Below are 15,784 nucleotides of genomic sequence, written 5' to 3'. Positions count from 1 at the left end.
CTTTCAGTCTCACAGGCGCACTTGGTGGGAACATGGGAGAGGGCCTTCTCGGTGGCTGCTCCAGTGCTTTGGAACTCTCTTCCCGGGGAAGTTAGACTGGCTCCCTCCTTGATGGACTTTCGGAAGCAGGCTAAAACTTGTTTGTTCCAGCAGGCCTTTGGAGAATAATTTGGTCCTCCAACTATGTTAATGACTTATAATGTTGTTGTGAATTTTAAACTTTTTTTAAAAAACATTTCTTTTCCTAGGTTTTACAATGTATGTTTTAAACTTTGTAAGACTGCCTTGAGGCCCAGTATTGGGCAGAAGGCGGGATAATAATAATAATAATAATAATAATAATAATAATAATAATAATAATATCATGCCAAACCATGGCTTGAGCTAACCATAGTTTAGAACCAAATTATGGTTTCAACTTCTAAACAATTGGACAAACCATAGTTTCCAACCATAGCTTGGAAGCTTTCATTTTCTTTCTAGCTCAGTATTCTCATCTGTAGAGACAGTATTCTCCAGAAGCGGAACAGCAGCCAAAACTATAGTTTGTCCAGACATCCCACCAGCCATTCCACTTCAAACCCTGAGTTCTGATTCTTTCTTGCTGGCTGATCAGAAACCATGGCTTTGTTAATTCAAGCGTCAGACCAAACCATAGCTAAGTTTCCATAATCATGATTTGATATGTCTATAACGTTGTTTTTCTGTTTTAACAAATTATTAACTACCTTGTTGAGAATGCATTCAAGGCGTGCTCTTTTAGATGTTTATGCCACTTTCCCACAGTCCAGCCTGCTTAGTATTATCCACGTGGTGTAGTGGGCTCAACTGGCTTGACTATTCCACTAGTAGAACAATGGGCTAAGTGGAATGATATGCCTGGGCAACAAAAGTTTCGCTTCCCCCACATGCCTCCCAATCTGTCCCAGAGAGTCCTCTAACCCACTGAATCAGATTTAGGGGGCACACTGGTAGGGGGAAGAATTTGATCTGCAACCCAGTGAGAAAGGCAAAGTGGGCTATGAAGTAGGGTCACAAATAGAGAGGATCAGTTTCAGCCATAGGAAAACTTAAGAGCAATAAAAGGCATGAGTAGATATATTTTCCCAAAGCATTTTTAGGAAAAGCTTTATCAAGGGAAATGTCTATTAAAAATATTTTATTTATTTATTTATTTATTACATTTTTATGCCGCCCAATAGCCGAAGCTCTTTGGGCGGTTCACAAAATACAATTTAAACATTCAAAGACTGCACCCAGTCTAATAAGATGTATTAAAATAATGCAGTATCTAAATGCAATAAAATATTTAAATAATTTTTAATACCCAGAAAAGAGTCTCAGTGTCCATTATTTGTGCAGCTATATCTATTTGTATTATGAAGGGGAATTTCTGGAAGGTGTTGCTCAGTTCAGACTTAGTTGTGAAATCCATTATTTAGGTTATACCAGTCGGCAGAGCTGATTGGGATATTGGGCAAAGATGATCTTCCTTGTCCACAGATTAATTTCTGCACATTCTTGCACCTGAGAATATTCTTGACATCAGTTCTCCATCTGAGAAAACTGTACACCTAGTCAGTACAAAGAGGGAGGTTAGAATGTTTGTCTAATATCAAATCCCTTCCTTGTTTCTTTCTCTTTCGTTCTACTAGGGTCACTTTGGCAAAGTGAGCCTGTACTGCTATGATCCCACCAATGATGGCACTGGTGAGATGGTTGCAGTGAAGTCACTGAAATCAGGCTGCAGCCAGCAGCTGCTGACCAGCTGGAAAAAGGAAATTGAGATCCTGAAGACGCTTTACCATGAGAACATTGTCAAATACAAGGGCTGCTGCAGTGAGCAAGGTATGGGATCTGTTGCTTTGGCACCACAGGGTCTGAATGTCAGCTGGCTTAGCACAGGAGTGCCTTTCAGGGAAAGTCGCACAGACAATTACAAAAGGAACATGTTCTCTTCTGTGACATTAATTTTTCATAGTTATCTCCAGAACTCACACAGCCTGACGATCCCTATACAGAGCTGGAGTGGCATCTCTTCTCCATCCCCACCTCTCTCTCTTTTTAGAATTTCTGCTTTGATGCTCAGGACCGGGGAAATGACTTTGGGAGGTTTCTAGGAATTATAGGAAATTATTTGGAGAATCAGTCAGGATGAGGGACTGCCTTTGTTTCTGTCCTTCTAGGGAGAGTCAGGATGATGACTAAAATAACCCTTCCTGTGGAATTAATCAGGGTAGATTGATTAGAATGGGGATTTTTAGGAGGCTGAGGTTGTAAAGCCTGCCAAAGCTATATTTCTCTGCCCATTGTATTTCAGCCTGCAGCTACATCTGCGGGATCGCCTTCTCCCATATAGTCCGCCCCGCACACTCAGGTCCTCTGGGGTGAACTTACTTCAGTCAGCTAAAACTAGGCTGACATCAGTTTCCCAGAGGACCTTTTCTTCTGTCGCCCCCAGATTGTGGAATGGCCTGCCGGAGGAGATTCGTAAAATTAACACTATGTGTGATTTTAAGGCAGCTTTGAAGACTAGCCTTTTCCAGCAGGCCTATCCAGATCAATGTTAAATCATGATTTTTTAAGATGTATTGATTCCTGTTCTAATGTTGTTCCCCGCCTCGATCCAAAGGGAGAGGCGGGTAAGAAATAAATTTTATTATTATTATTATTATTATTATTATTATTATTATTACATCTGCCATGTGTGTGAGATCCAATTAATAGAATCGGCTTGGATTCCAAAAGTCCTTGATTTCTATCCCAGCTCAACCATAGGCATCTTCTGTGGCCTTGAACTAGTTGCTCTCTGTCATTCTCCATTCCATGTAGCAGGAATAAGCAAACTTTTGGGGGTCAAAGGCTGCATTCTGTTGTGGAAAAGTGGTTAGGGACCATATTATTCAAAGTGCTGGTTATGACCGATAAAGACCTATATGGCTCGGGTCCAGGTTATTTGAAAGACCGTATTCTCCCTTATGTGCTTGCCTGTGCTTTAAGATCTTCTGGAGAAGCCCTTCTTTCAGTCCCACCATCTTCACGGGCGCACTTGGTGGGTACATGGGGGAGGGCCTTCTCGGTGGCTGCTCCAGTGCTTTGGAACTCTCTTCCCGGGGAAGCTAGACTGGCTCCCTCCTTGATGGGCTTTCGGAAGCAGAGAAAAACTTGTTTGTTCCAGCAGGCCTTTGGAGAGTAATTTGGTCCTCCATCTATGTTAATGACTTGTAATTTTGTTGTGTATTTTAAACGTTTTTTAAAAAATTTCTTTTCCTAGGTTTTACAGTGTATGTTTTAAACTTTGCAAGACTGCCTTGAGGCCCAGTATTGGGCAAAAGGCGGGATACTAATAATACTAATACTACTAATAATAATACCACCAGTGGCAGGGTGGGACCAGGTGGGACCTCCTCACTTCTCTTCATTTGTTCTCCCACACTCTCACATGTTTCCCCACAACATGCCAACAAGCCAGCATGCTCCAGTCTGCACCCTGCAAACCTGTTGGTCAGTCTGCTAGCCCGCCTTCTGCTTCACTGTACCTGCTGCCCCCAGTCCCGTCTACTCTTGCCATCTTTTCAGAAGCACATCTTTCTGAAGAGAAAAAGCGCTGAGTGGCTGCAGCAGCCAGACCACATAGCACACTAGATAAGAGTGCCAAGTGGGGGCACTACCTAGAATGTTCTGTGGTTAGCCCTCTGAGCATGGCTGCCTGCCAAAGCATCTCCTAAATAACACTCTGAAATCTGCACTCAGAGGGCCAACCACCGAGTTTGCCACCTCATTAAAGCCCCATGGAGCCTGTCTGCAAAGTTGGCAGCAGCACTGGCCCTGACAATGCCCAGCAGACCGCACAAGAGTCCCCCCAAGAGCTGCAGCTTGCCCACACAGGCCTTGTAGTCAAGAAATAACATAACTGTAACAACACTTCCTTGGAGTAATAGAAATAATTGACTGAATTTTTCAATTCCAGGGGAAAAGGTGGTACAGCTTATCATGGAGTATGTGCCTTTGGGGAGTCTGAGGGATTATCTACCCAAGCACAATGTCAGCCTGGCTCACATTCTCCTCTTTGCTCAACAGATCTGTGAGGTAAAACCCATCAGCTTTGGATGCAAAATTCATGTGGCTGCTGACCCAGTGAATAATATTCATTTGCCTTGATATTCTTCTTCTTGTTCTGGATGAGAAATAGATTGTAATGGTTAAAGTAGGGTGGAGGTTTGCTTGCATGGCTATCTCTTGGCTCAAGGAGGAGTGTTCCCCCCCCCCCCCCCGGTAATTGGAACAGTCTAGGCTTAGATTCAGGACTCCTGGCTCTGATTTTTGGTATAGTCATTAGCTGTTGGATGTTTTGGTCACCCTGGTTTCAGAGTTGGGAGAATAACCTTTTATTTATTCTTTGTAGGGTATGGCTTATCTCCACTCCTTGCGGTACATTCACAGGGATCTGGCAGCCAGAAACGTACTCCTGGAGAATGAGAATGTTGTGAAGATTGGAGACTTCGGTCTTGCCAAGGCCATCCCTGAAGGCCATGAGTATTATCGTGTCTGTGAAGATGGGGACAGCCCTGTGTTTTGGTAAGTAACTGATGACAAAATTGCATGGCTTTCAAACACGTAACACGTGCATGTAGGCACTATGCTGAAAACAAATAAAGAGCCCAAGCCTCAAAATAGGGACACTTCAGGCTTGAGATAAGGCAAGATGTTCTTGTGAATAAGCTTCCCAAGCAATAAAATTAAAAGCTAAAACTAAGTTCTCTAACAGAACTAGGTGCCCTTTTACTGCTATCCTTTCTTCCGATGCTGCCATACGTTTAACTTTTGCAGAAATGGTTGACATTCTATTTCCTCTGATCGCTGGAGTGAAATGTGACAGCTGCATGCTTCTACAGCTTACATAAAAGATCACAAAAACGGAGGCTTGAAAACAAAGGGGTGTCAAATGTAAATGTCCTATTTGTGAGCTTTCAAAGGTACCTGACTGGCTGTTGTTGAAGACTGAAAGGTGGACTAGATGGACGGTCTGATTCAGCAAGGCAATTCTTATGTTTTTATTAGACATGATATTTCAATATTACTTCCATTTTCAAGAAGTGGTATACTCCACCGGTATGTCCCACTTGGGAGATCTGCTTGTGAGTTTTGCCGAAGCATCTATCCGGTTCCTGGACTAGATGGATCTTGTTCTGGTCCAGCAAGACAGTTTTTATATTTTTTATTTGCTTTTCACCAGCTCTATATTCTTGTTTTTCTGTCTGCTGCAGGTATGCTGTGGAGTGTCTGAAGGAATGTAAATTCTACTATGCCTCTGATGTCTGGTCCTTTGGGGTTACTTTATATGAACTCTTGACATGCTGTGATTCTAGTCAGAGCCCTCCAGTGGTGAGTCCAGTCACTGGGGATGCAATAGGAAAGGAAATGAACCCCTCGTGCAAGCACTGAGTCATTACTGACTCTTGGAGGGACGCCAGCTTTCGCTGACATTTTCTTGGCAGGCCTTATAGCGGGGTGGTTTGCCGTTGCCTTCCCGGCCGTTATTCCCTTTCCCCCAGCTAACTGAGTACTCATTTTACCGACCTTGGGAGGATGGAAGGCTGGGTCAACCCGAGCCGGCTGCCTGAAACCAGCTTCCGCTGGGATCGAACTCAGGCCGTGGGGAGAGTTTCAACTGCAGAAACTGCTGCTTTACTGCTCTGCGCCACACGAGGCTCACTGGGGGATGCAAGAAAGTGCTGGGAATTAAGGGAGTATGTCTCTAAGGAAGACAATTACCGTATTTCTTCGATTCTAAGACGCACTTTCCCCCCTAAATTAACAGCTCTAAAAATGGACTGCGCCTTAGAATCGATGGCGTCTTAGAATCGAAGAAATACGGTATTGTCCTTTGTTTTAGTAAGTCCCGTCACCGATTTGGATGGCTCAAAAGCGGGTTGGATAAATCCTCTGAGGAGAAGGCTATCCAAAGCTATTTAGTCCTGGTGGTTAAGTTCCTCTGCAGGGGCGTTGCTTTTCCTTTCTGGAAACCTGCTGCTGCTTTAACCTCTGAGCTCCAATGAGGGTTAACGACTGAATCCGCCCCCCTATATGAGGGTTTGGGGGGGCGGCACTTAGGAGGACCTTTTGCCTGAGGCGGCGCAGAACTCACTCCGAGCCAATAAAGGAAACGGAGCCATTCGCGTCTTCCCCGCCCCTTCTCCCTCCTTTCTTAGGCGCGAAACCAAACTCTGGCGTTTCCCGCCCTGGATGCAGCGGGGAGCGGCTGGAGGCCTTTCGGGGCTCGTCTCCCCCTCTGTGCTCAGGACCCCCGAACCTTTCAGGCTGCCCCTCGGCCGGCCCCCTCCTGCCCGCAGCTCCTTCCTGCCGCCACCCTGGGCTCAGCGGGGAGGAAGCAGGAGGGTGGCAGAAGGGCTCTTGCTTCGTCCTGCGTTTGCGCAGGGAGGGCAGTGGGGCTTTGCTTTGCAGCAGAAACAAAGCTCCGGGATGGAGGGCAGACACAGGCAGGAAATTCAGGCAGCTTTTGACAGGAAACAAACTACCGTATTTCTTTGATTCTAAGACGCCCTTTCCCCCCCAAATTAACATCTCTAAAAATGGAGTGCGCCTTAGAATCGATGGCGTCTTAGAATCGAAGAAATACGGTATGTACATTTTGAAGTCTTTTCAAGTTCTATTTGATAAACAAATATAACTCATGGCCTATGGCACACACACACACACACACACACGCTCGCTTATCAGAGCACTCACTAATAGATTTATTTCGGTTGACTTAGAAATTCATCGAGATGATTGGAGCAACTCAGGGTCAGATGACAGTGCTAAGGCTTATAGAGCTGTTGGATAGAGGGAAAAGGCTGCCCAGCCCAAAGGACTGTCCTTGTGAGGTGAGTCTGGTTCTCACTTGTGTCTTCGACTGCATTAATGCTTTAGCTTCTGTGGGGGTGGAACAAGGGGAGCTCTCTCATGCAGTATTGAGAAAGTCCTTAAAAGAGTAGATTTTATGGCTGTTGCTAAAGATTTAGAAACCAGAGGGTGTTGGGGAATGGTTAGGAGATGCAGATCTCTACGCAGGGCAGTTCCCAGGCTTACCCCATAAGCTCAACACCCTCATGTTCTCACGAGTCATAACATTTCTTCCTCAGCTGCTTGCTTAGTTTATCAAAACAACTTGAAGAAAAAAATTGAAACCTGAACCTTTTAAATAAAGTCAGAGTTGAATCATGAAAATTAGTTTCATATTTCAGCATTTGATTATATATAATTGGATAGTTATCGAGTTTACCGCTTTGAGTGATTATAATACTTTTCATACTTTCCCAAAAAGCATATGGAAAGGATGCTAAAATGTCACCCTATAACAGAAACTCTTGCTTGTTAAATTGACCTGACACTTGACCTCCAGGTCCATTAGATTCAAACACCTATAGTCAGAATTAGCTTATTAACTTGTTAATTAACTTAGGTCACTAGTGGTAATTCATTCCTAGAGTATAAGAGATTGGGTATGGGATTAAGTTTGACAATTGAGGATGTTGGTAGAAGATGGGTGAATGCAATATCCAGTACTAATGTCTCATAGGATGGCCTGAGCAAGCTAAACAAGATTGGGCTATTCTCTAACCTTTTTAATGTAGGTCAGCAAGACCAGTCTGAGCATTGCTACCAGCCAGGTGAAGATCCTTGGGAAAGTGAGAAGACTACTACTAATAATAGTAGGACTGTAGTCTTTGTCACAACCTCTTTAGTCTTAGTAAGGGATGATGCAACACTATCTACAGCACAGTCTTATGCATGTGTATTCAGATGTAAGCTCAGTTGAGTGCTAAGAATGGTTGTCTTTTAATGTGTTCTGTGATTCCAAAGGATAGTTGCTAGCTGTGAGGACTTTGCATCTAATGCTGTAGAAGCCCAGAGTTTATTTATTACATTTATGTCCTGCCTTTTTTCCTCCAAGGAACTCAAGGTGTACATAATTCTCCTCCTCCTCTCCCTTTTTATCCTCACAACAGCCCTGTGAGGTAGGCTGGGCTGAGAGTCTGTGACTGGCCCAAAGTCACCCAGTGAGCTTTCATGGCCAAGTGGGGATTAGAAATCAGAGCTCCTGGCTTCCAGTCCAACACTCTAGCTACTACATCACACTTGCTCTCTTGGAGGTATAAAGAATTACAATAGCTTCTGATTGTATCTGTCTTAGCCCACGGCTCTTAGAGCTGAAGCCATAGGACGGTTCACCTGTGACTTGGTGAGCTGTCCTTTTATTTATTTTTTATTTTATAAAATGGCTAACTCTCCCATTCTCCAAGTAGCTTAGAATGGCTTATATATAAGTTGCATTTCAGACAACTGATGGTCCCGGAACTGCTTGGCTTCAGCTGTAGAACTGCATCATGTGCCTTCAGTCCATTCTCTGAGCTACTTTCCCCCCCTTTTATTCTATGTGCCTCTTTCTGTTCTAAATCTGTGCGTCTTTCCACAGATTTACCGCTTGATGAAAAACTGTTGGGAATCAGAAGCTTCATTTCGACCAGCCTTCACAAACCTCGTGCCCATCCTCAGAACCTTCCACGAAAAATACAGGGCCCAGGCCCTCTCAGTTTTCAACATGGGTTGAGCGGGTTGCAAAGATCATCAGTCAAAGGCCACACCCGTACCCGTAATCTGTGTCCTGATGCTGTCTCTGTGTGTCTGGAATGCCACAGTGCCATGGAAGCTGCTTCAAAATATCAGCCCGCCTTAGAACTCTTAACACCTACTGTGTCGTTGTTCAGAGCCAGTGCAGAGCGTCAATTTTTTCTCCATGCCAAATGTGGCAGAGCTTGGGGGTGGGTGGGGGAAACACCCAGTTTCTCTGAGTTGAAGAAAGGCAGAGTTATGAAACAATGTATATCGCTGCAACAAACCCTGGCCTGAGGAATCTGGAAAGCCATGAGTATGGGATATCACAAATGCAGGAAAGTGAGTGAAAGGATTGACTTCTTCACTGTATTTTAATGGACTGCTGGGCCTGCTGGTCTGCTGCAGACAGCTTGGATTGAAAGGACACTGGAAAGGAGACCAAGATCTTCAAGCGCAATAATCTGGCTTGCTATAATAAATGTCTGTCTTGGATGGTGTGTAGCATGCAGAATATTTAGTGCTGCATCTGCTTACTAAATGGAAGAGGGGCAATCTAGTCCTTTCCTTGCAACACCTTTCCAAGAAAATGTGGTTTTTCTGAGACTTTTTTCAAAGCAAATGCTTTGGACTCCCAAAGATGCATGACCTGGCTTTTGTTCCCATTCACCTAGTTTTGATGTATTTCAGAGTTGCTGGGGCTCTTACATCTCTTAGATACCACCATCTTCCACCTATAGTATAGACATCTTTGCACTTTCTTTCTGGAGGAGGCCCTCTTCTACCCTCTAGAAGTCCATTTGTGGATCCAAATACACCGTCAGCTGACTAGAGAGGTGAATGTGTGATCAAATGTTGTATCTCCATATAGAAGTCTTAGGTTTGCGCCTAAAGAACTATTCTTGCAGTTCTCCTATTTTTCCAGAAATGCATCCCCACTCATGAGAACTCAACCATTGTGCTTTCTGTAAACTTTCTGAGACCTCACCTTGCTTTCTAGATAATATAAACAGACATTTCTCTTTTGTTATACCAAGAACCATTCTCCAAACTATCGTTGGTTTGGAACAAGCAGCCAGAAACCTCTCCATCCCCACCCCTTGCTGTTGCCAACCATAAACTTTAAATTTGAAGTTGAGGGCAGAAAGGGGGCTACAGGCCTTAAATCATATCACAGTTAGACAAGAAATGCCTTTGGCCACTAACTTGGTTGCTACTGCCCAATAATCAAGCTTTATGTAGCAAAGTAACAGTGGTCCCTGCTGGAAGCCCGCATACTGGGGGGAAAACAGCTGCCTCATACATCTCAGAAGGACTGTGATGTCTCTTATCTGATTTAGTTTTTTAAAATGCCTTCTTGCTGTTTAAGCCATAGCTATTTTCATTCCAAATCTTCAGGACCATTCTCCATCCTCACCAAACCTACTTTAAGCAGTATCAGATCCATTTTCATAGATGCATTTCAGATCATTTGAAGTGATACAGGCTCCAAATTATATTTGTGATCTGTAGGGTGCTGCAAAGCCAGTCTCCCAGTTGCCTTCAGTACAAATTTGCCCCTTGCTAACTTGCATTCTTGGGCTGTTGTCTAATTGAGGACTGGGAATGACTGTTTTTGCTGAACCTGAGACTGCAGAATATCACAAAGCCTGTCTCAGGCTGTTTCTACTTTGAGAGACATTGTGGGGGGGCAGCTGTGGGCCTGCTTCTTGTGTGGGTCTCTGAATCATTAAAGAACACCATAAGAATTAAGTATTTCAAATGTTTTAAATCTCCTTTCTGAGAGAATGGAAGGAGAAATAAATACTGCTTTTACTGTAAAAGCCAGTCATATGCTAGGACTTATGAAAGAACTTGATGCCACTGCTTATCCCTGAATATTTTCCTAGCATTCCAGTTCACCAAAGGCTAGAAACAATCCCTATTCTGATTCTAGGTGGCCACTTGGTTGAGGTTTACCACTTGAAGGCAGGTGATGAAGAGGAAGGGAATGTACTTCTTCACTCAGCGCATAAATTATGGAATTCACTACCATGAGTTGTAGTGATGGCCACCAATTTGGGTGTCTTTAAAAGGGGGTTGGATAAATTCTTGGAGGAGAAGGCTATCATTGGCTACTAGCCCTGATGGTTATGTGCTACCTCCAGTATCTGAGGCAGTAAGCCTATGTGCACCAGTTGCTGGGGAACATGGGTGAGAGGGTGCTGTTGCACTATGTCCTGCTTTGTTGGTCCCTGGTCGACAGCTGGTTGGCCACAGTGTGAACAGAGTGGTGACTAGATGGACCCTTGGTCTGATCCAGCATGGCACTTCTGATGTTCTAATGCATGAGAAGCCACAAGTCCCCTTGGGTTTAATATCTATTTTTATCCAGGCTAAGACTCTTGGCTGATGTCCATTTTGATGCACAGCTCTGAATACCAAATGTCCAGAATTGGAGTGGGTGCAGGGTGTATTAAAATGCTTAGTACTGAGCATTTATTCTCTGGGGCTTTGATCACCTAAATGCCTACTAAATAAGTTGAGAACAAATATAGATGTGCATATTTTTTGTACTTTTGATTTTTAGAAAAGGCAGCTGGCAACCTTAATATCATTCTAGACATACTGACATAAAACTTTGGTAGACCTATCTTGACTACCCTCAGTCACCCAAAAGGGTTTGGCAGCATATTGCACTGGACTTCCCGATTCTTTTAGCTCAAAGGCCAAATGCATGTCAGAATAGTTCAAAGTGGGGAGCACTGAATTTTTCTGGAATAGGGGTTGAGGCATGGGTAAACCCACCCAAATGTACCTGTCATGATCTTGTACAAGGAAGGTAAGAGCCATTTAATTTTTGTCCTCTCCAACTCCTAGCAGACATAGATGAGGAGGATCTCTAGAGAATTGTGAAATTAGTTCTGTGAGCCTAAGGCAGCTGTGTAGCACATTCCTATGCATGCTTACTTGGAAGTAAATCTTACTGGGTGTCCATGGATAGTAGGATATGTTTTGGTTGAACAATATTCTTCCTTCCCCCTCCCCCACAGTGCATGGCAAACAGCTTTTGCTGTTGGAAAGATTTTAAAAAGCAATTTGCAATATATTGTGGGGTTAGCTGTTTTAATATTGCACTGTGCTAACAGCTCCTTGAATCCTGACCCTGATATTTTTTTAAAGTGTTTATAGCATGAAGATGAGGAGATTATCACTTGGACTATAATTCTATAAAGACCTGCAGCGTTTTTGTTTTTTTCCAAGTCTATGGGACCACTTAGCATAAAAGTGGTGTTAATTAATCACTTTTATTTTGAAGGACTGCATGCACAGCTATTGATAAACTTGTGTTATTGGCCTTAAAACTACTCTTATCTTCCCCTCCCCTGTACATTTTGTTTGTTTGTTTTTTGGGTAGATTTGCACCCTGAGCCTGCACTACTAGCGCTGTCTCTGGAGTGTGGAACAATGCCACCTGTCTTAGCTGAAAAGTTATCTTTGGCCTACAAAGCTAAACCGGAAAACTTCACAGCATTGTGCCTTTTGCATCTGGAACTGCACTGAAGATTTGAGGCAAGGACTCCTCCCTCCACAGAAGCATGGACAACCTTCAACTCAGCCTCCCTTGCTTTTTCTGTGTCCAAAGCTGCTGTACTTCTGCGTGTGCGTGTGTGGAGAGAGTGCACAGAGAGTTCTCTATTGGAAACCTTGCTCTAATGTGAATATACTCTATGCTAGTTGAGCTAGCAGCAGCTAGACTAATCAACTACATGTAATGTCTTTTAAATTTTCTTCAAATAAACATCATGTAACTTTTAATGGCTCTGTGGAGTCTTGATTACTATAGATTGCTTTTTTAAAAAAATGGTGCTAGAAAACTGCTATTTAGAATATATAGCCAAAGTATAGTGTTATCCATTTAAAGAGCTTATAATTTTGTTTGTGTCAATGTACATAAACACAATCTTGTGGCTCCTTATAGACTAGGCCTAAGGACATTAGTCCTACTTAAAGTAGATCTATTGAAATTAATCCTATTAGTCCTATTCATTTCAGTGGGTCCACTCTAAGTATGACTAATATTTGATTTAACCCCAGCAGATCTAGTAGATACAGAAGTGAAATCTAGTCTATGAAAGCTTATGTCCTAAGAAATCCATTTGTCTTTAAGGTTCAACAAGATATTTTTGATTTATATACTCTTAGTATATAAATCCTAAGATTTATATACTAGGAGTATAAATATATACTCTTATATACTAAGAGTATAAATATAAATCCTTATAATCCTGAGTGAGGCCCAGTTTTTACTTTTGGAACTGGTGGCCTTGACTTAAACATACTGAAAGATGCCATCAGCCAGGAGAAGATTCCACAGCTTCATTTTGCAACTTCTATTTGTCAGGAAATACTCCCATTGTTGTGGAGCCAGTAAACAAACCATGTTTTGTTAATTATTATTATTATTATTATTATTATTATTATTATTATTATTATTAATTTATATAGCACCATCAATGTACCATGAACTACCCATAGAACCCATGGTTTATTGTTGGGTTGTGAACTCTGGGTTGTTAGCAGGGTTGTGAAGCCAATCATAATTTTAGCAGCTGCTGTTGTCGATGAAAACAAGCTTCTGGTACTTTGTATTGACAATGGAAAGAGTGTTAAGAATGGAATACGTCAAACTGCAATGGGAGTGTGACTGGGGTGAAGAAGAGGAACTAGTGGCCAGATCTTCTAAATATTAGAAGATGCGGGAGAAATCAGCTTCCCACCTGACACTTCAGCAGCCCAAGTGCCAGGTTCCACCACCATCCCTTTCTTTCTCTCTCACACACACAGACTTGGCTTGTACATAACAACCCTGGGCATGGGTTTATTTATTTATTTATTTTATCATATTTATACCCCACTCCTCAGCCAAAAAAGGCTCTTGGAGCAGCTTACACTTAGCAAAAAAGACAGTCCCTACCCTCAGGCTTACAGTCTAATAAAGACTGTAATTTCCTTGTGTGTCTAATAAAGACACACAAGGAAAAGGAGTCCAGGGGGGTAGAGGTAAAGAGGGAGAGAGAGAGAGATTAAGTGGACTGGGAACAGAGCTGATGGGATAGTCCTGCTCCCGAAGGAGGGGAGTCCAACAGGAGCAGGCCGTGACGTTTCTTCCGCCTGCTCCTGTCCCTTGGTCCTTCTTCCCCACAGGGCCAAGATGACAGTTTGCCCTGTGGGGGTGGGGGAAGAGTCCAACAGGAGCAGGCCGTGATGTTTCTTCCGCCTGCTCCTGTCCCCTTGGTCCTTCTTCCCCACAGGGCCAAGATGACAGTTTGCCCTGTGGGGGTGGGGGAAGAGCCCAACAGGAGCAGGCCGTGACGTTTCTTCTGCCTGCTCCTGTCCCCTCGGTCCTTCTTCTTCCCCACAGGGCCAAGATGACAGTTTGCCCTGTGGGGGTAGGGGAAGAGTCCAACAGGAGCAAGCCGGGATGTTTCTTCCGCCTGCTCCTGTCCCCTTGGTCCTTCTTCCCCACAGGGCCAAGATGACAGTTTGCCCTGTGGGGGTAGGGGAAGAGTCCAACAGGAGCAGGCCGTGATGTTTCTTCCGCCTGCTCCTGTCCCCTTGGTCCTTCTTCTTCCCCACAGGGCCAAGATGACAGTTTGCCCTGGGTTGGCACTGAGTGGTGGGTTGGTGCTCCATACAAACCCTGCACTACAGTTTAACTATGGTTTGCGGACCATGAACAACCCAGATTGAGGGTTGTTTAATCTACAAGGAGCTGTAGAATGTGCCAGTTAGATTTTGAATATGCAATCCCCAGATAGTTTAACCTTCTAGGTAGGGCAGTAAACATCTCTCCCCCACTCTAGGAGGAAAATTGGCTCACCCCATTCAATTAACTTAGGGTGACCATATGACCCGGATTTGTCCGGATATGGCCGGATTTTTGCTGCAAACCGGCAGATCCGGGAGGGGGAGGGGAAATCAGGATTTTTTACAAAGAGCAGCTCTAATGGGAATTAACAAAAATGCTTATAACTCCGTCATTTTTTAAGATAAAGACATGAAACTTGGCACAATGGTAGCTCTTAGGAAGGGCTTTAGTCATACCAAATTTGAAACAGATCTGTTCATCCACTGATTTTTTAGGAATTTTTTTAAAATTAAGGTTTTAAAATTATTATTTTTTAAATCGTCATTTTTAAAGATAAAGAGATGAAACTTTGCACCATGAAAGGACTTAGGTAGAGCTTTAGCCACACCAAATTTGAAACAGATCTGTTCATCCACTGATTTTTTAGGAATTCTTTAAAAATTAAGGTTTTAAAATTATTATTTTTTAAATTGTCATTTTTAAAGATAAAGAGATGAAACTTTGCACCATGAAAGGACTTAGGTAGAGCTTTAGCCACACCAAATTTGAAACAGATCCGTTCATCCATTGATTTTTTAGGAATTTTTTAAAAATTGAGGTTTTAAAATTATTATTTTTAAAATTGTCATTTTTAAAGATAAAGAGATGAAACTTTGCACCATGAAAGGACTTAGGTAGAGCTTTAGCCACACCAAATTTGAAACAGATCCGTTCATCCATTGATTTTTTAGGAATTTTTTAAAAATTGAGATTTTAAAATTATTATTTTTAAAATCGTCATTTTTAAAGATAAAGCAATGAAACTTTGTACCATGATAGGATTTAGGTAGAGCTTTAGCCACACCAAATTTGAAAGAGATCCGTTCATCCATTGATTTTTTAGGATTTTTTTTTAAATGAGGTTTTAAAATTATTATTTTTTAAACTGTCGTTTTTAAAGATAAAGAGCTGAAAGTTGGCACCATGATAGCTTTTAGGTAGAGCTTTAGCCATACCAAATTTGAAACAGATCTGGGGCCAGTAGCAAACCCTGTTAACAACAACAGCAGCTTGCAATGAGTGAAGATACAGTCAGAAAAAATATTTGAGGGAAGGGGAGAATGTAACACTTTTTATACTGTTGTTTTTATACTGTTTTTATGTTTTTTTAATTTTTGTATACTTTTAATGTTTACTATTTTTAATTGTTGTAAACCGCCCAGAGAGCTTCGGCTGTGGGGCGGTATATAAATGTAATAAAATAAATAAATAAATAAATAAATAAATAAATAAATAAAATAACACAAAGAGAATATCAAAAGCTTCAAAGTACAGCAA

At 42.5% G+C, this 15,784-nt stretch overlaps 1 protein-coding gene across 2 annotated transcripts in view; it reads left to right on the top strand.

Annotated features, from left to right (window-relative positions):
* Positions 1 to 12,414, top strand: part of TYK2 (tyrosine kinase 2) — a 57,694-nt gene extending 45,280 nt beyond the window's left edge. Inside the window, exons 18-24 of one of the 2 annotated variants that reach the window (XR_010025166.1) lie at positions 1,656 to 1,848; positions 3,971 to 4,089; positions 4,406 to 4,578; positions 5,268 to 5,385; positions 6,777 to 6,887; positions 8,480 to 9,452; positions 12,014 to 12,414. Coding sequence is in view for 1 of the 2 variants with exons in the window: in XM_063119310.1 (XP_062975380.1) it covers positions 1,656 to 1,848; positions 3,971 to 4,089; positions 4,406 to 4,578; positions 5,268 to 5,385; positions 6,777 to 6,887; positions 8,480 to 8,614 (849 nt within the window). In the remaining variant the exon portion in view is untranslated. Of the gene's footprint in view, positions 1 to 1,655; positions 1,849 to 3,970; positions 4,090 to 4,405; positions 4,579 to 5,267; positions 5,386 to 6,776; positions 6,888 to 8,479 lie in introns of both variants that reach the window. The other variant, XM_063119310.1, reaches the window with a different exon arrangement.
* The last annotated feature ends 3,370 nt before the right edge of the window (positions 12,415 to 15,784 follow it).

Source organism: Elgaria multicarinata, chromosome 3 (genome assembly GCF_023053635.1).
Source record: "Elgaria multicarinata webbii isolate HBS135686 ecotype San Diego chromosome 3, rElgMul1.1.pri, whole genome shotgun sequence".
NCBI lineage: Eukaryota > Metazoa > Chordata > Lepidosauria > Squamata > Anguidae > Elgaria > Elgaria multicarinata.
The sequence above is the reverse complement of the archived record's forward strand: the minus strand, read 5'-3'. Positions and strand labels throughout refer to the sequence as shown.